Here is a 27,106-nt window from a genome sequence, read left to right as displayed (position 1 = left end):
AAATGGTGATAATTTTCAATTGTTCATCCGACTTGTCGAAATCGCCGTCTTAAACAGCTGTGGCCATAATAATTTTACTTTGCACGTGCAATCTGGCCCGACTCTACAATCCATGCAATACAGGGTGACTCAATGGACCTATTTGTACCTGACTGGCTCAATGACTAACTGACTCTGGTGAATTAGACATGTTTAAGTCTTACCTTAGCGCAACAGTTTGAAATAGGATGATCTGTAACGCAAGCAAATCAGATGAATCTGGCTTATGAGGATTGCCTTGTCTTGTTAAAATTATTTAAGTGCAAATAAACTAAATGCACTACCACTAATGTTCTCAAACTTGATTGTGCAGAACAGACTAACTAACTTTGACTAACCTTGGAACAGACTAACCTTGGAAAGCATTGCATGTAACTTGGTGATTTGTTGACATTCAGATCTGAAGGTCGTCCACATTCTTAATGCCTCTCAATATTTTGATTTTGATTTGATAGAAAGTTTTATTCAATGGTTTTGGCACTTGGTACCTGATCTGCATCTGTCATACATGTACATGTAGCAGCATTTATTGACCATTTTGTAAGAAGCTGCCCCACTTTGCATTGAAAATAATGTTCTTGACTACACAGCTGCCATTGAACCCTTGGGATTGTATACATTTACACAGGCCTATGACTGAGTTGACTGAGTTAATTGTAGAAACTGCCGATAGCAGCTGTTGTTATGTCATCTAACCAAAAGTCATGGTCTCATTGGATGACAACATTACAGCAATCACATTGGCTCATTAAAGTCCAGAATATTGTCCAAAATGTTTCACATGTATTTGACCTCACATGTACTTTTAGGTTGGAATGGGATCGATGGGTTATGATGGGTCTGATTGGCTTCTCTACTGGCCTGGTTGGATTTTTGCTGCACCAAATGATCAGCATCATTTCAACATTGAAGTGGGACAATACTCAAGAATATCTCACTGTAAGTAAAATGTACATGTACCAACATGTTGATAGCCATTTCATCCATCTGTTCATTCATTCATTCGTAAATTGGTGCCTGAAACAGAGGTTAGACCACAAACAATACTTGTTATACCTCTGTCTTCTTTTCTCTGTCTTCTATTTTCATAAGGTGTTCATCTTGTTGTGTTGTCATCACAGATCATATCTCAGTTTAAACACAAGAGAATCAAGGATACATACCGGTAGTCTACTTTGTTCATCTTAACCAAATAGCAACTACATTTGCATATATTACCCTTTTGCTGGCAGGCCAATTCGCTAAGTGTTTAATCGCACAATAATGCGCCTCTTGGCGCCCGCCTATGATGCCATGTGGCATCGCCGCCATATTGAATCTGTCTCTTTTCTCTTTGCGACGCAGGCGAGATAGACATGTATTTTTAGTCTATCCAATTCAACGTAGCTAAGTATTAGTTTTCTTAGAAAACTATTCTGTTGAGTTTTCATCACTTCTTCAAGTTTTTATGTTCGCCGAAGGGGCATACTGTTTCCGCCTTGTCCTTCCGTGGGTGGGTGGGTGGGTGGGTGTGTGTGTGCGTGAGTATGTAAACACCGGCAATCATGCACATAGGACAAAAGAATTGAGGCGCAAACAATACGTCCACGGTTAACCGAACGTCCACGATCTCAAATCGTGTACAAAACCAATGAGAGCTGTCGCTAAAAAGTTAGAGTACAAACAAAGGAAAGAGGATTAGGGACAATGGGGCGTCCACGATTGCTGGCATTTACACACGTGGGTGTGTGGGTGTATGTGTTCTAAACATTTAGTCCTAAACGGGTGAAGGGTGGCCAGATATTACCTAATGACTTAGCCTCAGGACTACCACGAGTAATCCCACCCATGGCGAGAACAAAATAGACATTCTCTCGGGGTACGGTCGCTCCGCCACGGCGGACTTGGTCAATAGTGGACAGGGTTGGCGATTTTTTTTTTAAATCTGATTTATTTGATTTAAATCAGATTTTTATGCCCCGCGGCTAAGCTGAAGGGGCATACTATTTCTGCCTTGTCTTTCCGTGGGTGGATGGGCATGTTCATCTATTCAAACCGCAATTGGGGTCATGTACAAAACCTATGGGAGTCTTCCTAAAAAGTTAGTACAAACAAAAGAGGGACAATAGGACGTCCACGATCGACGGTATGAACACGACTGGGTGGGTGTGTGTGTGGGTGGGTGGGTGCGTTTGTTTATGATGTACATGTAAATCGAGGACACGTACGTGCAACATCATCTGTGAATCGAGGACAGGAACCAAATCAAAACCAACTAGAGGTTTGCGTTTGTTATTGCTGCAAACGCAGAGTGGTCGGGTAGACAACTATTTCATTAGACATTGTCCAGTTAAGTTATGTAAAGGTCAAGCATTGTTTGTGCTCGGGAATAAGAAATGTTGCTCAAGGCACTGTCTACAACCTCACCCGATGACGTCAGAGTAATATGCACCACTTAGGATGAGGGTCAATATATATTGAAAGTTACAAGTTCGTATCATAAACCGTTAAGGAGAAAACCCGCGGAAACATGCTGTACGGAAAAAAAAGAAAGAAAGAAAGATTAATCGCAACAACTCAAAGAGTGGTCGGGTTGTGCCCGACCACTCAATGAGAGCTGTTGCGAAAAAGCTTGTTTGTACAGGATCTCTTCACATTCACTCACTCTTTTAAATCACATACAAAGACTTCCCATCAGAAAAGCAAAGAAATGCACGGTTGCAGGTCACGGTTGCAGGGCATTTGTGTTTGTCAACACACCTGACTTGTTAAGTGGTCGGGCACAACCCGACCACTGATTGGAGTTGTTACGATTAATCTTCTTTCTTTCTTTCTTTGAGTGGTCGGGCACAACCCGACCACTCTCTGTTATTGTTCTGATAAATCTTTATTATTTTTTTCCGGACAATACTTCTCCGTGGCTTTTCTCCTAAACGGTTCATGGTATGAACTTGTAACTTTCAATATATCGACCCTCATCCGAAGTGGTGCATATTACTCTGACGTCATGATTACGTCATCGGGTGTCAAATTACAAGCGATTTTAGCTGAAAAAGCGACCAATAACTTTCACCTATAGCTCTTGAACAAAATAATCATTAGTTTGTGTAATCTGTAATCAGATAGACCATGAATTGATAAACATTTTTTGTCGTGAACGTGAATTCGCTTGACCTTTACTTCCGGGTCTACCGGAAGGTCAAAGTTAGGTGAATTCAAAATGAAGACTTTAGCCTGGAAATCAAAACAAAGCAGAATTTCTTCCAAACGGTTTATGGTATGATCCACAAACGTAGTGTGAACTTGTACCATGTTACAGAGATATTATATCTTTTGTTACGTCATCATGACGTCATAAGGTATCAAATTACAAGTGATTTAAGGGCAAATTTTGACAAAATAGTTTGCACCATATCTTTAAATAGAGTATCGTGTTTGTTTTTTTGCGAGGTTGTAGACTATGCCATGAGAAACATTTCTTGTCCCCGGACACACAACCGCTTGACCTTCACTTCCGGTGTTACTGGAAGTGCAATGAAAACCGAATATAATTCAAAACCGGATGCTTTTTACTACACACATATAAATATTATGATAGTGTTTAGTGAGGAATGCCAGACACAAAAACAGTGTAATGACGTCATTTTTTGAAAGGGCGCCCCCTAGAGGCACATAAAACAGTGTTTGCTTGCTTTAATTTGAAAACCATCCTTTCAAATTTTACCAAAATCGCCCTTTGATGTTCTTTGATTAACCACAAATAACTTGGCAAGGTTGCAAATTCATGACGTCATCAGACAGGAAGTTACTTCTATGAGAATTTGCAATTGACCATATTTTAACTTTATTAATTCATATTCTTTTGATCCTTGTCGTATATCTTCGTAGCCGAAATAAAGATACCCATTACAAGTTGATCTTTGCTTCCAAATACCATGATGTCATCAAAGCGGAAGTTAGGCATTATTAATACATAATACACATATATTTTCCATATTTCCATACGTTATTTATCTTCACAGTGAACATTTATCCACACGTACTAAATCAGTATTCACTACAGCAAATGGGGATGCGTACAAAAGCCAATTTCCCGTGTGCTCGCCTCCTGAGTGTCTGGTTTTACGACTGTTTCATGTTAACTATTGAGCCACATGTAACGGCTGTTTGATGGACCAATGTGTTCCAAGTGTTAACCAGTGTTTTGTACACGTATCACAACTTGTTAACGGAAGCACATTTGTGACTTTTGATGACGTCATACTATGAGGCTCTAAGGTTGGGCTGGCAATAGTGTCCAATTGGGCGCTTTTTTAAATTGGGCGCTTTTTCTAAAAACATTTGGCTTAAGAGGGTATGACGAACGGTAATTTGTATTGCACCAATGGTGTGCGACCTTTACTTTTAGAGATATGAGCTATTTAATGGGTTTTTCTTAACGATTGTATTTGATAAGTTTACACTACAGCAGCATAGGCGTTCAAAATGAAGACAGTAGCCTGAAATCAAAACAAAGCAAAATTTCTTCCGAACGGTTTACGGGATGATCATAAAACCTAGTGTGAACTTGTACGTGTTACGAAGGCGTTAACAATTTTGTTACGTCATCATGACGTCATCAGGTATCAAATTATGAGCGATTTAAAGGCACAATTTGACAAAATAGTTTGAGCTATAATATCTTTTTAACGAAATGGAGTATCGTGTTCGTTTTTCGTGAAGTTGTAGACGGTGCCTTGCACAACATTTCTTATTCTCAGTTGCAAAACCGCTTGACCTCCACTTCTGGTGTTACCGGAAGTACAATAGAAATTGAATCTAACTCGACAACGGAAGCATTTTACTACGGACAAATATATTCTGTACTTGTACCTAAATGTTTACGTTAAGGAGAATACACGAGTAAGTGTGGATTCGTAATTTAAGAATTCACGAGGCGCGAAGCGCCGAGTGAATTCGTAAATTAAGAATCCACACTTGCGAGTGTATTCTTCGACTTAAACCATTGCGTCAAAAGAAGTATTGGCATTAACAGTGAGTGGAGATGAAAAGACTTGGGATAAATGTTGCAACCTGACGCCACTTCCGCGATCGTGTACAAGTATATGGAGAGTCAAGATTTTTTTAAAAGTATTTCCTAACAAAATTGGAAATATTTCTCAGTCCCAGATTCATGTCTTATCATCATTTTTGCAATGAATGCCCTTCATTGAGATGATATATGGAGAAAAAAGTGGCGTCAGTTTGCAACATTTGTCGCGGCTCCTTCCGTCGACAAATTGATAGTTCAGACGATGATTTCTTTCTGACTCGAAGTAGGTTTTGCAGTGACGGCGGAGAATCTGACAGGGAAGATGCATTGGTAATTTCGGAAGGAAATTTTCAAGCATACGGTCCTATTAATGCTCATTATAGAGAACAATTGTCTGACGTGTTCAAAGTGTGGATTCGTAATTCCGAATCCACACTTTACTAAAGATTCTTCATTCCGAATCCACACTTTGTGACCAGCGTAACAGATTCGTAGTTCCGAATCCACACTTTTAACAATAGTGTGACGTCATAGCAATGGTTTAATGACATTTATCATACCCTAAAAGACCCATTCTTTTTGTACAAAATAATTGGTACTGGAAATGTTAAAGTTCTTGATCTGTTTTCTGACATAAACTTGTTCATGACTTAACTGGACAATGTACATGTATAATGAAATAGTTGTCTACCCGACCACTCTGCATTTGTAACAACAAACGCGTACCTCTAGTTCTTTCTTTCTTTCTTTTTTCCGGACAGTAAGTTTCCGCGGGTTTTCTCCTAAACGGTATATGGTATGAACTTGTAACTTTCAACATATATCGACCCTTGTCCTAAGTGGTGCATATTACTCTGACGTCATGATGACGTCATCGGGTGTCAAATTACAAGCGATTTTCGCTGAAAAATCAATAATCTTCTTTCCCGTATAACTCTTGACCAAAATGATCAATCATGTTCCAACGTTGTAATCGGATCTAGACCATTAATTGATGAAGAATTTTTGTCGTGTACATGAACTTGCTTGACCTTTACTTCCGGTTCTACCGGAAGGTCAAAGTTAGTTGAATTCAAAATGAAGACATTAGCCTTAAATCAAAACAAAGCACAATTTCTTCCGAACGGTTTACAGTATGATCACAAAACCTAGTGTGAACTTGTACAATGTTACGAAATTGTTATAACTTTTGTTATGTCATCATGACGTATATCAAATTACAAGCGATTTGATGGCACGATTTGACAAAATAGTTTGACCTATCAGCCCTTCATTTAAAGAAAATCCAGGAGAGCTATAAATTGCTCTCCTCAAATATTTGAGGAGAGCAAATCACTCTCCTTAAAATCTATGGATAAACAGCGGTAAAACGACGGGTTACCATTGTTTTTGTTTTATTTTGAATATAAGGATTTATTCAAGGGGCTGCATTATTCTTAGTTTTTGCATAATAACATATGCTCAAGCTGCGTTACTTTTTTCGTTTTTGTAACTGTAAGACAAGGTAAAATTTGTTTTAAAAAACTAACTAAATGGAGATTAATAAAAGGTTTGACTACTGATTAGGCTTTCATTTTTTAACCCTTACTCTCTGAGGGTAGTTTACTGCATGTCAGTTGGTTATGCCAATGCCCTCCAGCTGCAGTTTATTGGCAGATAGTTTGTCTTAACAGTGAAGGCTCCAATTGGCAGGAGTTGGAGGCCCTGGAGGGTGCCTGATACTGACCAGCTGGGGGCACTCACTTTGTTATCAGAGGACTCTCATTGTTCTCTGTGGCATGTATTGGAGTGCCTGTCCAGTTACCCTTGAAATGACATGGCAGATATTGGAGGGCCATGCAAAAAACATAGGAGATTTTCTTGAGGCACATATTGGCATGCGTTGGAGGGTCTAGTAGGGTAAGGGTTAATACAGTTGTCAGTTGGTTCACTTGATTATACTTGGAAAATGGAGAGTTAATAAACGGCACATAAAGCAACTGAATATTTGCTTTCAGATTCGTTAAAATTATATTAAATTTTCAGCCTGAACTATTTCAATTGCTCTACGAAAGCTATACAAAAAGGGCCTCAAAATGACACAAACTTGCCTTAAGTTTTATCGAAAATATCAGCCATCGATAATCTTAATAATTATGGTAAATGCAGGTCAAGTATGCCATATACACAATGCTAGTCACGACGAGAAACTGGCTAACAACGTCTGAACTTCGCACTAGTACGAGCGTTTGTGATGCACTGTGTGTGGTGGGCCGGCAATCAGACTCGTTCTACGGTATAGGATTTCGGTGAAACACGCTGCATCGTTTCACTTCACATACCAGTAAAACTTCCTCAAAATGAATTCAGGAACACGGGAAATACATACACAGACAAGAGAGATCAAGTTCTGTGAATAAGCTTGCAAAGATCGTCCTTCTCAATCGCTGTTTTCTTGGCATTTTTACGATGTCTATTTCGTTCGGCCTGCACGCAAAACACTGTACGGCAGTGCATTGCACTGCGCGCGACTATTACATTGACTGGTTACCGCATTTTCATCATGCCTTCATTGGGACTTAGTGCGCGGCGCAGCGGGAACCAGTCATTGCTGCACTCGCACGTACGGGCCCACGTGTTTTCATGCAGCTCTAGCTCTATGCGATATGCAGATTGTGCACGCTCAGTATACACGCACAGTAGTATACAACCGCTGTACACACACGATCTTTTACAGTATGTACGAGCTCGGTGTTTGTTCATTTTTTAGCGATGTCCAGCGGCATATTAACGTGAGTTTGGGCATTATACCAATGAAAAATACGTGTAGCTTAAGACTTAAAATCCTTTGCGTTTTTATCACTTCTTATTTTTAAACTTCCCGTGTTTGACGAGCCCTCTTTTGGATTTCTGAGGAGCGCTATTTTTGGCGCTCCTTCGAGACAGTCGAGGAGCGCAGTAGGAGCGCCTGCGTGATCGCGCTCCCTATATAGCCCTAACAGTCCTGAATCCTCCAATTTTAATATGATTTTGCACACCCCTTAGGGAGTTAGGGTTAAAAATGAAGGACTGACCTATATCTCTTGAACTAAATAGAGTATCGTGTTCATTTTTCCGTGAGGTTGTAGACGGTGCCTTGAGCAACATTTCTTATTCCCGGGGACAAAACTGCTTGACCTTCACTTCCGGTGTTACCGGAAGTGTAATAGAAATTGAATCTACTCTAAAACGGAAGCATTTTACTACAGACAAATACAATATTGAAGTGTTTAGTGAGGAATGCCAAACACAAAAACATAATTTTGACATCATCCCACGAAAGGGCGCCCTCTAGCAGCACATCAAAACAGTTTAATCTTTTGAAATGTTAAAAAACCTCAATCAAATTTTTATGAAATAGACCGGAAGACCATAGACCAGAAGTTACTGTAGGGAGAATTCATCAATGATCAGTTTATTTTTAATTTACACCCATCATATGATCCCTGTCTCATGACCTTGTTTTTTGCCCAAAAATTAAATCTGTTACACTTAATATTGATCTATTGCTTCCAAATACAGTGACTTCATCAAACTGGAAGTTGGGTGTTATTATTATATACACTTTATTTCCATATTTCCATGCATTATTTTTACCTAATGATAAACAAGTGTACTCCCTTCCCTTTTTTGACTGATGACGTCATCAAACTGGAAATAACTTGTACGTGTACCTTAATATTTACTGAAATGTATCATACCCTAAAAGACGCATTCTTTTTGTACAAAATAATTGGTACTGGAAATGTTAAAGTTCTTGATCCTTTTTTCTGAAATAAACATCCAGTTAAACGGCCAATTGAATCTGAATCTTCGATGTTGTGTTCTTATTTTTCTTTCGAAAAATGTGGCCCCAGCAAGAGCATGGCTCATGCTGTCAGGATTGATGGCAAGCATGATCGATCTTGTACCTTATTGCAGGCTCCACATGCGCCCCCTCAAGCTCCACCTACTGGCCCATTACAGACCGAAATGGGATCTAGTCCATCTTCAGGTTCCGATCACCGCAGGTCTACTTCCTCATCTCCAATGGTGGTCAGTCGCTCAGAACTTACAGCCAGGCCTCTAGTCCATTTTCAAGTTCCAATCACCGTAGGTCTCCTTCCTCATCTCCGTTGGTGGTCAGATCTCAGAACTTACAGCCAGGCCTCTAGTCCATCTTCAAGTTCCGATCACCCTAGGTCTCCCTCCTCATCTCCATTGGTGGTCAATCGCTCAGAACTTACAGCCAGGCCTCTAGTCCATCTTCAAGTTCCGATCACCGTAGGTCTCCTTCCTCATCTCCGTTGGTGGTCAGTTGCTCAGAACTTACAGCCAGGCCTCTAGTCCATCTTCAAGTTCCGATCACCCTAGGTCTCCCTCCTCATCTCCATTGGTGGTCAATCGCTCAGAACTTACAGCCAGGCTTCTAGTCCATCTTCAAGTTCCGATCACCGTAGGTCTCCTCATCTCCGTTGGTGGTCAGTTACTCAGAACTTACAGCCAGGCCTCTAGTCCATCTTCAAGTTCCGAACACCCTAGGTCTCCTTCCTCATCTCCGTTGGTGGTCAGTTGCTCAGAACTTACAGCCAGGCCTCTAGTCCACCTTCAAGTTCCGATCACCCTAGGTCTCCCTCCTCATCTCCGTTGGTGGTCAATCGCTCAGAACTTACAGCCAGGCCTCTAGTCCATCTTCAAGTTCCGATCACCATAGGTCTCCCTCCTCATCTCCATTGGTGGTCAATCGCTCAGAACTTACAGCCAGGCCTCTAGTCCATCTTCAAGTTCCTCTAGTCCATCTTCAAGTTCCGATCAACGTAGGTCTCCTTCCTCATCTCCGTTGGTGGTCAGTTGCTCAGAACTTACAGCCAGGCCTCTAGTCCATCTTCAAGTTCCGATCACCCTAGGTCTCCCTCCTCATCTCCATTGGTGGTCAATCGCTCAGAACTTACAGCCAGGCCTCTAGTCCATCTTCAAGTTCCGATCACCGTAGGTCTCCTTCCTCATCTCCGTTGGTGGTCAGTTCCTCAGAACTTACAGCCAGGCCTCTAGTCCATCTTCAAGTTCCGATCACCCTAGGTCTCCCTCCTCATCTCCATTGGTGGTCAATCGCTCAGAACTTACAGCCAGGCCTCTAGTCCATCTTCAAGTTCTGATCACCGTAGGTCTCCCTCCTCATCTCCATTGGTGGTCAGTTGCTCAGAACTTACAGCCAGGCCTCTAGTCCACCTTCAAGTTCCAATCACCCTAGGTCTCCCTCCTCATCTCCATTGGTGGTCAATCGCTCAGAACTTACAGCCAGGCCTCTAGTCCATCTTCAAGTTCCGATCACCGTAGGTCTCCTTCCTCATCTCCGTTGGTGGTCAGTTCCTCAGAACTTACAGCCAGGCCTCTAGTCCATCTTCAAGTTCCGATCACCCTAGGTCTCCCTCCTCATCTCCATTGGTGGTCAATCGCTCAGAACTTACAGCCAGGCCTCTAGTCCATCTTCAAGTTCCGATCACCGTAGGTCTCCTTCCTCATCTCCGTTGGTGGTCAGTTGCTCAGAACTTACAGCCAGGCCTCACCTTTCCCTGTTCTCAGGCCCTCTTAACCATTGCCTGGTTATTTCTAACCACAGGAGTTCAAGGTCTTCATGTTCAAGATCCACAACATGGACTGGATGGAGATGCTTGGCAGCAGCTATAAGAACACCGCCACCATGTCTGTTAACAATTCATTGTATTGTGTGACACCAAATTAAATTCTATACACAGCCCAATATATTTTTGGAACCATACACATCCATGTACATAAAACACCTACGTGACAGTTGTCACTCAAACTATTGTCAAACAGCTATGTGTTTGTCCACAAACACAAGTCTAGTATTTTAATACTATTGTTATTATTATTAAACTGTTTTTACGCTTCAGAAAATGTGTAGTTCTAAAATGTATGTAATATATTGAGATAACATCACATCTGTCACCAAATAAATGGTTCCATCTGTCACAAAAAATAAAATGTCTGCATCCTTTATGATTTTTGATGATTTTTTTTTATTCCTTTATTTTCTAAACACATTTATCCCTCATTATTGTGCACTAAAACCATTACTTTTTTTATTCACATGAAAAAGAATACCTTTTTAAAGTTTTGTGAAATTTGATAAAAGTTGACATGGTTGATGTACAAACATATCCCGTCTGTCATACTGTGTTATTCGTGTGGAAATAGCAGTCACATTTTTTGTGAACTTGTTTTATTTCTGAAGTTGATTTGTCCCATCTAAACATGCTGGATTTAGCCTAAAGTTTTTCCAATTTGATTACAAATTTGTTTATCCTTTAAACAGAAAATAGTTCAACTTTGAATAGTTGTAACAAGTTCGATTTGAAACAAAATCCCCTGGTGTTTATCTTTAAACAGTTGCACTACCTGTCATGATGTGTACATTTACACACATGCACATGTACTGTTTTTATAGTATCTGCTAAATGAACTTTGGCTCTTGGTATAAAAGCCACAGAATACAACTGATAACATATGTAAACATCTACTTGTATATAACCAGATAACAGCAGCATGTTTCTGAATTGTACATGTATTATAGTGGAACACTAATATTAAGAGATTATGTTTTTCTGGCTACTGTGTGATTAATAAATGTACATTGAATTAACTTTGAATTGTTTTATAACTTAACTTGATTTAATTTTTTTTTTTAGATGTATAGCGCCAAAGACCGCCTAAGAGATGCTCAATGTGCCTTGCAATGATACAACTTAAAAGCTAAGGCCAATCATGACTTAAAGGGTGTCAGTGGCATATCCAGTGGGGGGGGGGGGGGGGGGGCACTGTGCCCCCCTGACAGATTTTTTTGCTAATTTTTTTTGTCAGCAATGATTTGAAGTGTTTATAGAGTTCTTCTGACATCAATCCTACCAAAGAAAACCCGCTCAACAACCATTACAATGCGCCGTGAAATTGTCCATATAATAATATAGTATACATAATAATGGTAAGTTGGAAGATTTTAGAGTTGTCAACAAACGTAAACTTTAACTTCTTACAACTTAGCGGGACCTGCGAGGAAAAAGCCGATTCAAGTTTTATTCAAGTTGGTTCAACCATATTAAGCAAGGCCATAGGGCTTTACTGATGTTCATAGTGGTCGTCGTGGGTTTCTTCCAACAACCGCTAGTGGATTTGAAGCAATGCATCGATCCTTTGTTGATCACAACACAGGCCCCAAAAATAACCCAACACTGAATTGTACATGGCGGGCAGCGAACTCACAACATCAGCCATAATGGAAGCAACACCACTCTATAAGGTCACACGCATAATTGTGCACGTATGCAACAAGACATACCAAGGACCATAGACCCAACCTTGTTTCCAGTGTGTACGCGTTGCCATCGACTGTTTTACGGATAGCCAGGAAGTATGCAGTGTAGGCTTCGGATCGGTCAGACCGCGCAAGGTATACTTACGTGTAGCCTTTAGTATTCATTGCGCTCGGCGCACGGGCGCCAGCAAAGCATAGCAAACAATATGGACACTATATTAGCATGTATACTAATATTGGATTCCATCACGTTGATAAGAAATATTTAGATACCTTTTTGGAATCATTCAGCGCAGTGAATTAAACCACTCTGGTCATGTGACCACCTTTTGGGCGATCACAAACCAGCAGGTCATCGTAGATGGCTGGCAGGTCGTATCCGGTGTCTCTGTTAAGGGATGGCTTTTGTGTCCTGATTTCGATTGCTTCAAGTATTTTCCTTTACCAGAACTGGTCCTCCCCAGTAATGACTTGGACATGCGCTGTTATCTACAAGATTCAATGTCCTGATTGCCCACAAACATATGTGGGCTAGACGAGCAGATCGCTGGGCACCAGGTTCAAATAACATTCCAACCTGAAGCTAGCCCCTTTAACAGCGGTTGGTGAACAAATCAAAGATCACCAACACTCCATCAGCTTGGAAAATGTCCAAGTCATTACCAGGGAGGACCAGTTCTTGAAGAGGAAAATACTTGAAGCAATCGAAATCAGGACACAAAAGCCATCCCTTAACAGAGACACCGGATACGACCTGCCAGCCATCTACGATGACCTGCTGGTTTGTGATCGCCCAAAAGGTGGTCACATGACTGGAGTGGTTTAATTCACTATGCTGAATGAAGATGTCGCAGTGACAAGAATTTCAAGAATGAGGAGTTAGCACTCTAGTATTGTATTATAGCTCTATGGTCCAGCTATCTTTGGTGCAAATCGTGCTTAGGCTCAGTCCATGCCATACATACATAATTAATACATAAAGTTCAAACAAATTGCTGTGTGTGCATGGGTCATAAAGTGTGTAAAATGAAGTTTTGAACTATTCCGTGCTAGGTAATAATCAGAATTTTTTTAAGACTTTAGGGGAGGGGGAGCTGGACACCGTCTAACTATTGGAGGAACTGTTCAAAGCTGACAATTGTGAACAGTCTCAGACAATAGGTGAAACTCTTCATTGTGGCATATTTGCCAACAGCCACATGATTTTACCGACTGGATGACGATTTGACTGAGTAATCGGGGTGTGACCCAACACATCCCTCCTCTAGTGATGCCTGTGGTGATTCAGTGACTGAGACTTAAAATGCTGACAGAGATCAAGTATTGAGGGAGTATTACACCCACCACAAACCTCTGTAGCTACGTCCCTAACGACCACACAATGAGCCTGTCACTGAAATACCATGTACGTGTACAGTCGAGTCTCGTTAATACAAACTCATTCGGACCTAGCCAATATATATATATTGGCTATATCAGAATTTTGTATTAAGAGGAACATCAGTCCCATTCATTGTGCACATGAATGCACAGTCAGGACTAAGGCTTTATGTTTTTTATAACCAGAATTTTGTATTAACAGAGTTTGTACTAACGAGATTCGACTGTACATACATGTATGTTTGTATCGTTCTTTTTTTTCAGCGGTCTGGTCTGGCTTTGGCATGGGTTTGGGCTACTAGTATCGGCTTATTGTTGGTCATGTTTGGAAGCGCTATGGTTGTGGTAAGTTGGTTTTACTTAGCAGACCTTTTCCTTTCATTTACTTCATGTAACTCAAGGTCACAGTTCTCTCCAAGTCATATCATTCGCAAGTCATTTTGCAATTTTACAATTTATCGGAATACATACAAATAAATGTTAAGCTACTTAATCCCTCCATGATGAGACCTTTTAAAACCATTTGAGTGGTTTTTATCTTCATTCAGTAACAAACAATTCACTAGATGTCTACTCATGCGAGCATTCCCGTGGACCTAAACCACGCACCTTAAAGGTAGCGTCCATCATTTGTAATTTGTGCATTATGATCATTTGAAACAACAAAAGTGCTCAAAATCTAAAGGAGGGTGCTTAACAACTAACCTGATGAATTTTCAGCTCAGCTTCAATTCAGCTGTACATTACGAGAAAAACAGCATTCTAGGATCTCAGTTTCACCTGATTTTGGCCTGAATTCAGTGTTCGAGACACGTTCTTGCTGAGCCAATTGCAGCTATGTGATGTTGTGCACTTAACCGACGAATTATAGCAACCGTGCACGCGGGTGCGTATGTCAACGCTTGTGCACACTTCGCCGAATAAAAAACAAACTACTTACGGAAATTAGACGCATCATTTTATTGATTTCTTCAAAATGACAGCTTGCAGGAAAGAATAATTTCACAGGGAGTTTAGTCCCCATACTATCTTTAAAAGTATGCTTTTCAGCAATAATTACATCAGTTACTTTTTAGATAGCTGCAAATGATGGACTGTACCTTTAAATTAGACTGTCATGCAAAAGACCTATTGGAATGACTAATGATGTACGTGGAAGTGACAGCAGGTACAAATAAAATATTTACAGTATTTGATAATTCCAAGAAAAAATGTTGTGTTTCCTATACACTTATTTAAAAAATGGGGTGAGTGGGTTGGTTAAATTTAACATGCATTTCATAATAGTTAAAATGTGAATCAATCGTTTGTTGTCCATAGAGTACCAAAGTGAATACATCACGTGCACAAAATGTGTGTAAAAGACATTAGCGCGTGATTTAGCGCGTGAACCAACACGCGTGCGTTCTCCATTCGTTTGCACTACACTTTCTGATTCTAAATGACGTCACACTTCGGTACTCTATTTGCTTGTTTCATGGCAAGGCAACACAGCACTGACCAATACAAACAGTTACATTTTTTGTTTTTTAATGCAGTGTCTGCAAAACTAGGATGGGGCTGCACCATACATTTTTATTGGGAGGGGTACATGTAACTGGAAAGAAAGGATTTTTTCCCGTGGCCTAAAATATCTTTTGTGATGGAGACGTGCTGACAGTGTTAAAGCCAATAATAACTTTAAATCATTATTTCTTGAATCTTGATCATTGTTGTCTGCTCTGAAGAGAACACTATATTCCTGTGAAGGAATGCACTTGATTGTTTCTCATGCAAAACCTAAGATAGTGATGCCCAAGCTTATTTTAACAAAATGAATGTGAACTGAGACACATGATTTCTCAATGGATGGTCATGGTTAAGGGTGATTAAGGTTTTCTCCATCTGTCTTTGCAGATCCTCAGGCCTTCAGCTGCAGGATCAGGTTTACCTGAATTGATTGGCTTTTTGAATGGGACATTAGTGAGACACATATTTAATGTGAAGACTCTTGCTGTCAAGTTTGTATCTTGCATCTGTGCTGTATCGAGTGGGCTGCCAGTGGGTCCTGAAGGACCAATGATTCACATGGGGTAAGAGTATTGTCTTTACTATCATTACTCATGAAAAAGTGCAAAATTTACAACACATCTGAAAGATAATTTCATGAGGCTGCGGCATTTGAATAAAATATGCTTTTGCAAAGAGAGGTCAATTGGACAGTTTCCCCCAAGCACTATTTCTACTTTGACGATGCAAAGCACAAACAAGAGGGTGGGCTCTTGGTTACTGCATATATACATGTATACAGCAACTTGTTTGTCCGGATATTTCTTTGCTGGAAATCCTAGTATAGTGCTTACTGGAGTGGTGTTTAAAACAGTGATCACACTGTTCACTGAGGCCAGCTTTGTTACACTTTGGACTGACATTATGGCTTAGTTACAGTACTCATTAAGTTAACAAATTTTCAAGAAATCCTGATATATTTAGGTTCCACAATTCCAAATGAAGCTCTGTGAGGTAGGACAATGAGGCTTGGCTTTATATTGTGACCCCTGCTTTTGGCTGGTTTTTGTCCTGCAGCTCAACCTAGTTTTGGTACAAGACTGGACTTTCATTCCCCCATTTTTCAGCCAGTCCAGTGACATGGTCCAGTGGATACTGTATTTTCATTGGCTTGGATTATAAAAATGCACGTCACACAGGGTGATATCGCTAGCTAGCAATTTTGAGTTATTGGCACGATGTAACTTTCGCCTTAGGTGCTATGCACCACTCGGGTGTTAAAAATGTCAACAATCCAACAAACAAATAAAAACAAAATCAATAAATCTGCTCACACCCCCCCAAAAAAGTACATTACAAAAACCAACAGTTCACATTTGACCATAGAGCTATATTAAATTACTAGAGTGCTAACTCCTTATTCTTGCGCGCGGACACACCAAGCCATCATTGGTGCAGACATGTTGAATTCATGTGCATGTTTGTAGCTGGCATAATGAAATTAGATGGATTGAATTTTTAAAGTGTACTCTAAATGCAACGGGCAAGTAGAACGTACGCAAACAACTTAAGCGCGTCATTATGGTTTTAAAAAAAAATGTCATGGTTAATCGTCTGCAGCGCATACACACGGGTTGCACTGTTTGTGTAAAGCAGCATGACACGCACATTTGTTCATCGTGCATTTCTGTTTTGGGCGTATCAACTTCGGTAATGCACCCGTATAGAATACAAACGCAGATATGCAATTGAACATACAAAAGACGTACTAAATTTCAAATTTTTTATATGTTTGTGCACAAACATGGATGCGCCCAGCAGGCATCACTTTGTACAAGAGTCAGCACTCTGGTACTTATATAGCTCTATGCATTTGACACACTTTATACAGACATGTGATGATGTACCAATAAAAAAAGTACAAATTTTTTTTTGAAATGTCAGGATGGGTGAGTTGACATGGTCTGTGAATTCCTGTGAGTGTTGTTTTGCAGTTTTATGAAATGTCATCCACATATCTGTACCACCAGTCCACACTGGGAGTTGGAGTGCTGTGGCTATAACCTCCATTCTAACTGTTCAATGAACAGATTACAAATGATGGATGAAACTGGCCAGCCCATCGCTGCACTGATTATTGTTCGTAAAAGTCACTTCGTAAACAAGTATGTACATTTGTACATCACAGGCATACTTTGAAAAGCTGGGCAACCTGAGATGGCGAAAGGCATGTCCTTTTATTTGCATGTAGTCCTGTGTCCTGTTCTAATCTTGCTTGTATAAAGGGTAGTGCTTTGTCAACCAGAAAGCAGTTGAAGAGAGTTGTGATTTCATACAATCTCAATTCTTCATCCTCCTCCAACCTGCCATCCTTGATAACATTTGCAAATTTTGGAGTTCTGAGTTGCCCACTAGTGGCCGAAGACTTCTTGCTAGGAACTTGCCACAGTTGTATGTGATGCTCCCTTTGCTGCTTATACTATCAGTCTCAAATAGTACACACTGTATTTATAATGCTCAAAAAGACAAATTATGCAATCTACATGTATTTTATGATGATGATAGTCCGTTTAAAACAACTGAAAGCCACCATTAAATTGAAAGCAAATAAGATACTGAAATTAACCTCGGTATTGTAACACTGAGCTTAACACAGTAAAAAAAAAAAAATTAGCTAAAATACCATCACTGCAACATTCAGAATTACATCAAAAATTATAGTATTCTTCAAGCTTTTGTCGCAAACTCAGCGGAAGATTCTTCTGCACAGGAAATTAAATGGACTTTCAATGGGAGACTTTCCAATCTCCGCGAGTCACCGAGAGAGGGCGCTCATTACCGGGTAAACTACACGAAAAAAATCGTCTGAAGTTACTTGTGTACGTTGCGTATCGACGTCGGTTTTCGACTTGGCTTGCTGTAGAAAATCCCCTGCTTCTCATACAGAATTATGCCAAATACTCCGTGTGCTGTGCCGACGTGTTCAGGAAGAGGTGGACATGAATTTCCAAAGGAAAGAAAGAGGTGTAATGCTTGGCGAGTGGCCATACGACGGGTGAAAGATGACACAGGCCGGTCATGGTGGCCGTCTCTAAGTGATGTTGTCTGCTCGGAACACTTCATATCATCAGACTATCAACAGTTTGGAAAGTCTGGTAAGTTACTTTTTGTCGAGATTTAGGCATTAACGGGCCTCCCATATTCCAAATCAACCATTTATGATTATTAAACCCATGGACTTTGACAACGTTAAAGTTTACTAAATGTTGACGTTTAACTTTGACCTGATTTCCGTACATGTATGATGTAGAGTAGTAGTTAGTACTAGTAGTGGGGTTTTAATCCAACTCTGGGAAAGATTCCCATATCTGGCCACCTCTCATTTTAACCTTCAGTGACCTATTAGCCATCAGAAAGTGATAATATGTCCTTAAGAGTCAAATTTAGCAGAGAAAATATTGAAGTATTTATTGAGAAAACACTTAGAAATGTTCAGACCAGTCTCATAGGGTTTGTGCACAGGGTGTTCAGTGATGGCCAGATATGGGAATCTTTCCCGGACGGATTACCAACTCGGACCCAACCATGACCAACTCGGGACCAACTCGGAACCAACCATGACCAACTCGGACGCATTGTGAGGACATGTTTTCAATCATTTGATTGGAAAATGTTTGACCAAAATCATTGACAATGACAATGATCCTGCATAAAGACGCACTCAAGATACAACCTGAATCACCTAGATTGGGAGACCAGACAGTTTAATAGCTCAATGGATGAGCAAGTTGCACATTATCAAAGTATTAGCAACTTAGTATTCTTGGATGGGAAACAGTTTCATGTATAGTCCTTGGTTGGATGGCCAACTGAGATCAATGTGGCATTAATCTGAGGCATATAGAAGGCTTCCTATGTGTCATCTGTAGGGTCGCGTCCTTTGGATGGGACGTTAAGCTTGAGGTCCCATGTACTAAAGCCGTGTCCGCACTGGACTTTTTTTTTGGAAGGTTTTACCGAGACGATGGTAAAATGAAAAATGGTCAAATGTGACCACTGTCCGCACTTGGACTTTCGACGCGGGAAATTTTACCCCGACCGCGTGGGAGAAGTAACCGAGCTGTCACAGTGTCAGTATAATGACTCACCGTACGCAGAAAACAATTGCCGATCACATTTTCAGCCACCGATATGCTCAGTAATATTACACACGCCATTTGCATGCATAACATAATCGCTTACGCGATATTATTTCATCTTGACACGCTAAATCTTGACGAAAGGGCCTATAATTCTGACGCATTTGTGATGCACGTCGTCGAAGCCATGCCGCTGTACGATGTTCCGTGCGGCAGCAGTGCCATCAGTATTCGTTGGTTCCCATCGCATGCTTACAGAATCGAGGCTATGATGTGGGCCAGGAACCAGTGACTACGGCCTACGTACGGTACCGGACCATGATGTTCCGTGCATGACTACAGTAGCGTATCAGGACGAATTTGGATCGTAGAAAATAACATACATCGGTGGAGAAAGAGAATTTCCGCAAATTAATTCTCAGAATGTGATCTCTCTTCTCTGTGTATGTATTTGTCCGTTGAAATATATATTTTAACGAGATTTTACCGCTCGGACTTGATAATACACCGCAGCGTGTTTCTACAAAATGTTCGGCCACTGCACGTGCAGGTTCGTGCGGTCTCTGTATGCATAACAGGGCGCTCGGGCCGGATGTACGCTTTCCTGAGCCGCTTTTACCGACTCGCACTGTCCGCACTGGACTAATCGTCTCGGGAAAAGCGACTCGGTCAGTTTTCCTGGGCGCGTGGGAAGTTTTCCTGGGCAGCAGTTGGCCAGTAAAAGTAACCGCTGGACTCAGGAAAAGTAACTGAGAGGAAAACGTCCTAGGCTGTCCGCACTGGACTTAAAATGGGAAAAGTACCCATAGTCTCGGTTAGTTTGACCAAAAAAAGTCCAGTGCGGACAGGGCTATAGCCTTATGCATGTAAAAGAACCCAGGATACTTATCGTGAATTAGCAGGGGGGATGGCAGCCCCAATTAACGTGAGTGTATCATCTGCTTCCCTTCATCAGCGCCTTATTTTGGCTATACCAGACATTGCTGCACTATATAAATACTGTGTGATTAGTATTGGAGTAAAACTAAAAGGCAGCAGAACGATTTTCAAAGTGGGGGGGGGGGATTGTGAGACCATCTACCATTTTAGTGATGCTCACTGTGTAGGACCTGTCAAAAGTGAGGGGCATGTCCCCCAGTCGAAAAAGCGGAGGGGGGGGGGGGGATGCCCCCCGGCCCCGCTGCCGTTGATTAGAGTTGGGTCTCCCAAGCTATGAAACACCCATCGTGAGATTTACCCCTCAAAAAGCCTACCAAACATACATACATAAAATGTTCATAATTACAGATTTCTTTTTTATTTTTGCAGGTGTTAAACTGCAACGAAGAAAGTTGAAATCAGGTGCTGTTCCAAGCCAGTTCTCGTGGACAAAGCAACCAACTTCAGCAGTTGTCTCAAGGACGAACCGCTATACAGAACGCTGTGCAAAGAGAGAGGGTACCTGTGATGGGAATTCTGATGAGCTGTCTCTGGATGTTGATGTTGACCTTGATCTGGACATTGCAATGGTGGTAAATGTGAACAGCGAAGAACAAGTACATGACCAGGCCATCCAAACAGACCTGCCAGAAACCCTGCCAGCATCAGTATCTGCACATACACAGACAGACTCTGGGACTAAGGTACAGGGATTTACAATTCATGATTTCAAGAACGACCCCAAAGGAGTACACTACTACACAGGGCTTCAAGACTATCTCAACTTCATGGATGTACTTGCTTCGCTAGGACCATGTGCCTTTGAGTTAACATATGTTAATGGAAAAAGGCCATCCTTATCTGTACCAGATCAACTATTTTTGACTATAATTAAATGCAGGAGATATACAGCCAATTTTGAATTGAGTCGAATGTTTAAGATCAGTGAATCGGAGGTATACAGTATCTTTGCAACCTGGATTAGATTCATGCATCTTCAGTGGAGAGAGATAGATATCTGGCCAGATAGTGACTTGGTCAGCTTTTATGCTCCGTCTGATTTCAAGGCCAAGTTTCCAAGCACTCGAACTATCCTAGATGGCTTTGAATTCCCAGTCAAGAAGCCTAAGGCACCTGCTGCCCAGCAGGTAACATTTTCAACTTACAAAAACCGTAACACTGCTAAAGCACTGGTTGGTATAACACCAGGAGGTTTGATGTCCCACATGTCCGGTGCATATGGTGGTTCGACCAGTGACAGACAGATGATCAAGAGGAGTGGATTAATTAATAAAGTCATCAAAGGTGATTCAATAATGGCTGATAAAGGTTTTGATGTACAGGACTTGTTTGCACCAGTGGATGTGACAGTGAACATTCCTACTTTCTTCAAGAACAAGAACAGAATGACAGGTGAATCTGTTGTAAGAGATAGAAAAATATCTAGCAAAAGAGTTCATGTTGAAAGGATTATTGGACTTGGGAAAACATATAAAATATTGACACAGCCACTGAATCACACAGAGACAATTCTGTCTTCAGACATTGCATTTATTTGTTTTATGCTTGTTACCTTCAGGAAATGTATCATTTCAAGATAGTCACATACCATGGACCTTATTCACGAGGAAGCCATTTTGGTCGTGTTCCCTGAATGTATTTTATAAATTGTGGACTGTTGAATGGGATGGTGCTAGACTATTTGTTTACTATAGCCTCACTTTCATTTTTTTTTAATTTGGCTTCAAACGTTAGGGCATGGTTGATCACAAATTCTAAATTATTCATCAGAGCCGACTGGTAATTTTTTTTTATTAACTTTATGCCATTGCTTTCATTTCTCTTCGCAAGTTCCAAAAATGAAGATTTAACCTCACTTTCAATTTAATATGGCCGATTCGTGAATGAAGCCCATATCTCATAGGGTGAGGACAAAACAAATTTAATACGTTTTTATTAAGGATCAAAATAAATCTGAAATAGCTTTTCACTACAAATTTGTGAGGCTTAACTTTTTGATTGCTGGCAAGAAGTGAATGTATGACGTTATGCAGTATTTAAATAAGGCCAAAAAAAATATTTCTGCTTCCGATTTCATGGCATTTGAAATAGGCTAGGTTACTTTTTTAGGTAGAGAATTTTTTTCTTTGCAATTAGTTTGTTTATATATGTCATACACAAGGTCACACTTCTCACAAAGAAAACAGAGTATACAAGTATAACATGGTGTGAGGGTTGGAAGGCGATATTAGTTCCCCTCGGTATTGGAAATTGAGAAAATATATTGGAGGCTATTTCCACATATATGTACAATACTTGGTCACTAAAGTGTGCCGTGCATCTAAAAAAAGTACAACAAATAGTAATATTTCTCTGTTTATATAACTTTAAAGTGTGGAGATAGTTTCTCATCCCAAAGAACAGTTTTCATAGTTATTTATTTTCAAAAATAAATCAAATAAATAAAGGTTTATCAGGAAATAGAAGAGTTGTAACCCCTTATTTCGGTGTCCTTATTTTTTTACTCAAATTAATTGATAAAAATTAATTCCTGTGTCCAGTGGTCATAAATTATCTCCGTTGTCTCTTACCATGTAAATACACATGAGAAACAATGAAAACATCAAAGGTATTAAAAAAGAAGCTTATTTAATCATCCAATTTTCTCAGGATTCATGGTTGATTCAGGAAGGTTTCAAAGATAAATGCCTAGGGAGTTGGGTTTAGAGACAAAATATGAAGCAATACTTATACTAGCAATAATAGCTCATACAAAAGTATGGTTTGAACTTTAGTGTACATGAGATCTACATTGTACACGTACATGTATATTTGTGATGTATACATGTACATGTAGACATCAGGAATAAAAGATGATTTTCAGTAATATCAGTGTTATTTATTCCTCCATCTGTGTAGAGCAAAATGTGTACTTGTCAGTTTCCCTGTAAAAATACTTGTCTAATACTGCTTTCCTAAAGTGATGATCAAAGAAGTACTGTAATTTTGTTGTTGCTTCTTCGATGAATTTATTATTGCGTTGAATTCGCATTATTCTCACATCTTTAAATGTCCACACTATAAAATCACACCATTGTCTGTCGGTACAGAGCATGTTCCCCTGAACTTGATAATAGTAGTTATGATTCTCCTTCAGAGCCAATTCACCAAAGACATCATATTTCAAGTAAGGAACATCTGCTGGAGATATTTCAAGATCTTTACAAGTGTATGGACATTTGACCTCAATAATGCCCTCCCTGCCTACAAGACCATCTGGGGAACAACCCAAGAATGGGTGCTCTGCACATACGTGTATGCCACAACTGTCAACCTTGTTACCTGTTTCAGTGCAATAGTCTTACTGCAATAGACTCATATTTTTTCCCATGTTCGGTGTATTTACTAGTGAAAGTCTCAGTTTTGGTGAGTGACTGTGCCATTTTAGTCAAATCTGTTCTGGGTCCTGCCTTACAAATTCTGCCGAAGTTGGAGGCATGTAGACGCTTTGTTCTCTCTTCTGTCCACACTTTATTTGCACTCTGCCCTCGTGTAGCCTCTTCGGTCATTGCACGGGTTTCCTCACTGATGGTAATCACATCCAATTCATCAAGAAAGTACTCTTCAAGAGTTTTCTCTAGATAATCATGGTCATTATTGATGGCCATGATGTTTGCTGGTGCATATACTTGCCGGATTGGTAGATCTTCTGTTTGAGAGTTGAGCCAGATGCTTCTGAATGAATCTGGATACCCAGGCCTATTTCTGAATTCAACCGGCCTGGGATCAAAGTCCTTAAGATCATGTAGGTTGTTTTTTTTGCGCAGCTTCAAATCCTTCATCAAAACTGGTGTGCCAGTATATTTCTTTTGATGATGAAATGTCTGCAGCTTTGCAGTACATGTGTCCTTGGTTATGATGCCCTCCTTTCTTTTAGAAAGAGCAAAAAGTACTACAGCTACATGCTTGCAGTGGGCCTCCGGTCCCAAGCCAAAGCACATTCACATTGGGACTCTTCAACCACTCCATGTTTGTTTATCTTTATATCGACCTTATATATCACCTTTGTTTTCATTTCCGCGGAAACTCTGCCAATGAAGTACACGGTTTCATCTTGGTTGCAGTAGCGTACTGACTGCAGAAATTTCCCGTAGTAGAGTGCCTCTGTCTTCTCTTGCAAATCTTGCCCATGAAGCTCGTGAAAGGTTGTGATGCTATCTGCTGTTACCACTGGAATCTGAAATTTGACAAGATGACAGTTGTGTAAAAACCAAAACAATTCAGCAGAACTCAAAGGAAATTAAAAAACAAATATGATAAGCCATTGTTTTACAATCCATACGAGGAAAGAACCACAACGCAAACCGGAGTGCGACCAGTAGACCTAAATCTTACCACGTCAAGGCAATGAACACATGCCAAGCCACTCTTTTGTCAGATATCCATGCCACCAGATAACAAAATGGAGAGGCTGTTTTGATTTAAAATGATGACAATGTTTTCTTTTTGACTATTTACAATTTGCATGCTTTATCGCGACACACGAGGGTGCTGCTATGATTGCATTCCACAATGTGCTTAAAGCATAATAAAACACCTCCAGATTTGCGTTTAAGAACTGATGGTATCAGTATAATTTAAAAATCCTATTTCAAGGTGTAATATACACACATACCTTACTGTCGGTGTTGATGCCCTTGTAATCTGTTGGTTTAGGTGTGGTCATATGAAAACCCCTCTCATCTTCACACTGGATACACGTATGGCCGAAGTTGAAATTCCTGTCATAACTTTCCAGTCTGAAATCAAAGCATTTGGAAATTTAGATAACAAGATTTTCAAAAGGTTAATCTTAGCCATAGTGTGTGGGCTAGGCCAATGATAGGCTTAGCTGCTTAGGCCAGCTAGACTAGTCTAACTCAAAGAGTTATACTAAAACAGGCAAACGTTATTCCCATTCCTAATGTTAAAAATGGCGGCTAATTTTAACTTGAAAAATTTTGATTTTTGTATGATTCCCAACACATTATCAATTTTCAATTGAGATGTCTAAAGAAAAAAAAATACATCAACAAACACTGGAGTAGGCTTTTCAGTCAAGGTCTGAGGTTAAACTTAGTGCCTGGGATTAAGCCTAATTTTAAGTCATAAAATTTTTTTTGTGCTCCACACAAAAATTCCTTTTTAAAATTAGGCCTAGCCAAAGGACCAGTTTAGATCTGTCACTATAAATTGAAATAGTTGCTGCTAGGCTACTAAAACTTCAAGTAGCAGCAACTATTTAATGTGCTACACATCACTTGACACCCTGCATGCCCTGTGGCTGTGCACAAACATGACAAACCTTGAGCCTGAGGCTAGGCTACATGATCATGCATGTACAACAGTACATGTGCATGAATGATGATCATGATGAGACTGGTCTGAAAATTTGTGTTTTCTCAGTAAATGCTTCAATATTTTCCCTGCTAAATTTGAATTTTTAGGACATTTCTGATGGCTGCTAAGTCATTGAAGGGACAAATTAGTGATGGCCAGATATGGGAATCTTTCCGAATGAGTTTATAAAATACAGATGATCGGCCATCAGTCATGTCAGTGGCCATGCTCCCATGCAGTATTGTTGATGTAGGCCCCTAGGCCTAGGCCTACCCTAACATGGCGCGGCCCCTAACATGGCGCACTTTGATTTTTCGCCTCTAGCACCTTGCTAACGTTAGAGCAAAAGTATTAACTGAAATTTCACAGAAAGTGAAATTTTATCAAGTTCTAAACACTCCCATCTACCTGTTACAAAGTTAGAAGAAAAATGTATTTCGGCGTGATTTTTCCGATTTTATTTCGAAGTGCACAGTGAACCCTTTGAAAATGTCCCCCAAAAATTAGAAAATAATTTTTTGACAAACTTCTAGTTGGGTATGTGAGGAGAGAAAATAATGGTTTATTAGAATTTATCAACTTTACAGAAATTTTTAAATGTTATTTTGGAAATTTTCCGAGAGTTATTGAAGTGCACCACGTACGTTCGGGAACACTCAGCCGATTTGTGCCCAATTTCCGGCCCAATTCAGATTTTGAATTTCGGATTGAAATAATTTCATGACACCGAAATTGTTCACAGACGTTCAACTTCAATAAAAAGCATTGTGCCAGTAAAAACAGTACCAGTATTTCAGTTAATGAATTTGAAGTTTGTCAACAAAGAAGTTTGGCAACAGTGATGTGGAAAGTCGGGGTAAACGTCGAAGCGCGCCACGTTAGAGAACATGACGAGTCTAGGCCCCCTATATCATGTATATCACAACTTGTACTCGTACTATGTCGCAGAACCAAATAAACCCACCTTGTGACAAGTTCATGTTTTCTTCCTGACTGTTTAGCGTTTCTTTTTCTCAGCTCTGCCCTCAGATCTTTCAAGGTCATTGAACCATAATCAGGATTAGGCCTAGCAGACATCATGACCATAGTCGATACGAGCAGATGGCAGAGATGTCGATGCGATGGCAGACGATCCGACGCACTCACGCAGCGACGTACTAATTTGCCAAAACTTTATTAATAATAGTTCCCGCGCGAAAAATTTACTCGGTAGGTCTGCTGCCCTCTATTGACGGAGATCTCAGAAAGTCTCCCATTGCAAGACGCCAGGCAAAGCCTTATACATGTAATATTAAAGCATAGTAAATGGAACCGAAAACAAATTATGTGGCAGTACTTAAAGCTACAGTCCATCATTTGTAATTTGTGCATTTTGTTCATTTGAAGCAACAAGAGAGTTCAAAATCTAATGAAGGATACTGA

The 27,106-nt window shown here is 40.2% G+C and overlaps 2 protein-coding genes across 3 annotated transcripts in view; one reads left to right on the top strand and one right to left on the bottom strand.

Moving 5' to 3' along the window:
* The window catches only part of LOC119739432 (chloride channel protein B-like), a 92,654-nt gene that overhangs the window by 9,769 nt on the left and 55,779 nt on the right, over positions 1-27,106 (top strand). For both annotated transcript variants that reach the window (XM_038214383.1, XM_038214382.1), the window contains exons 3-5: positions 849-978; positions 14,025-14,105; positions 15,657-15,832. In XM_038214383.1, coding sequence (XP_038070311.1) covers positions 849-978; positions 14,025-14,105; positions 15,657-15,832 — 387 coding nt within the window. The remainder of the gene's footprint in view (positions 1-848; positions 979-14,024; positions 14,106-15,656; positions 15,833-27,106) is intronic.
* Positions 22,148-27,029, bottom strand: LOC119739433. Its single transcript, XM_038214384.1, has 3 exons — positions 26,649-27,029; positions 24,981-25,104; positions 22,148-24,542 (listed from the first exon to the last, which is right to left on the bottom strand). The coding sequence occupies exons 1-3, from the start codon at positions 26,768-26,770 to the stop codon at positions 24,264-24,266; spliced, it is 525 nt and encodes a 174-aa protein (XP_038070312.1). The 5' UTR covers positions 26,771-27,029; the 3' UTR covers positions 22,148-24,263.

This window comes from Patiria miniata, unplaced genomic scaffold (assembly GCF_015706575.1).
Source record: "Patiria miniata isolate m_02_andy unplaced genomic scaffold, ASM1570657v1 HiC_scaffold_30, whole genome shotgun sequence".
NCBI lineage: Eukaryota > Metazoa > Echinodermata > Asteroidea > Valvatida > Asterinidae > Patiria > Patiria miniata.
This window is presented reverse-complemented; position numbering and strand designations above follow the sequence as displayed.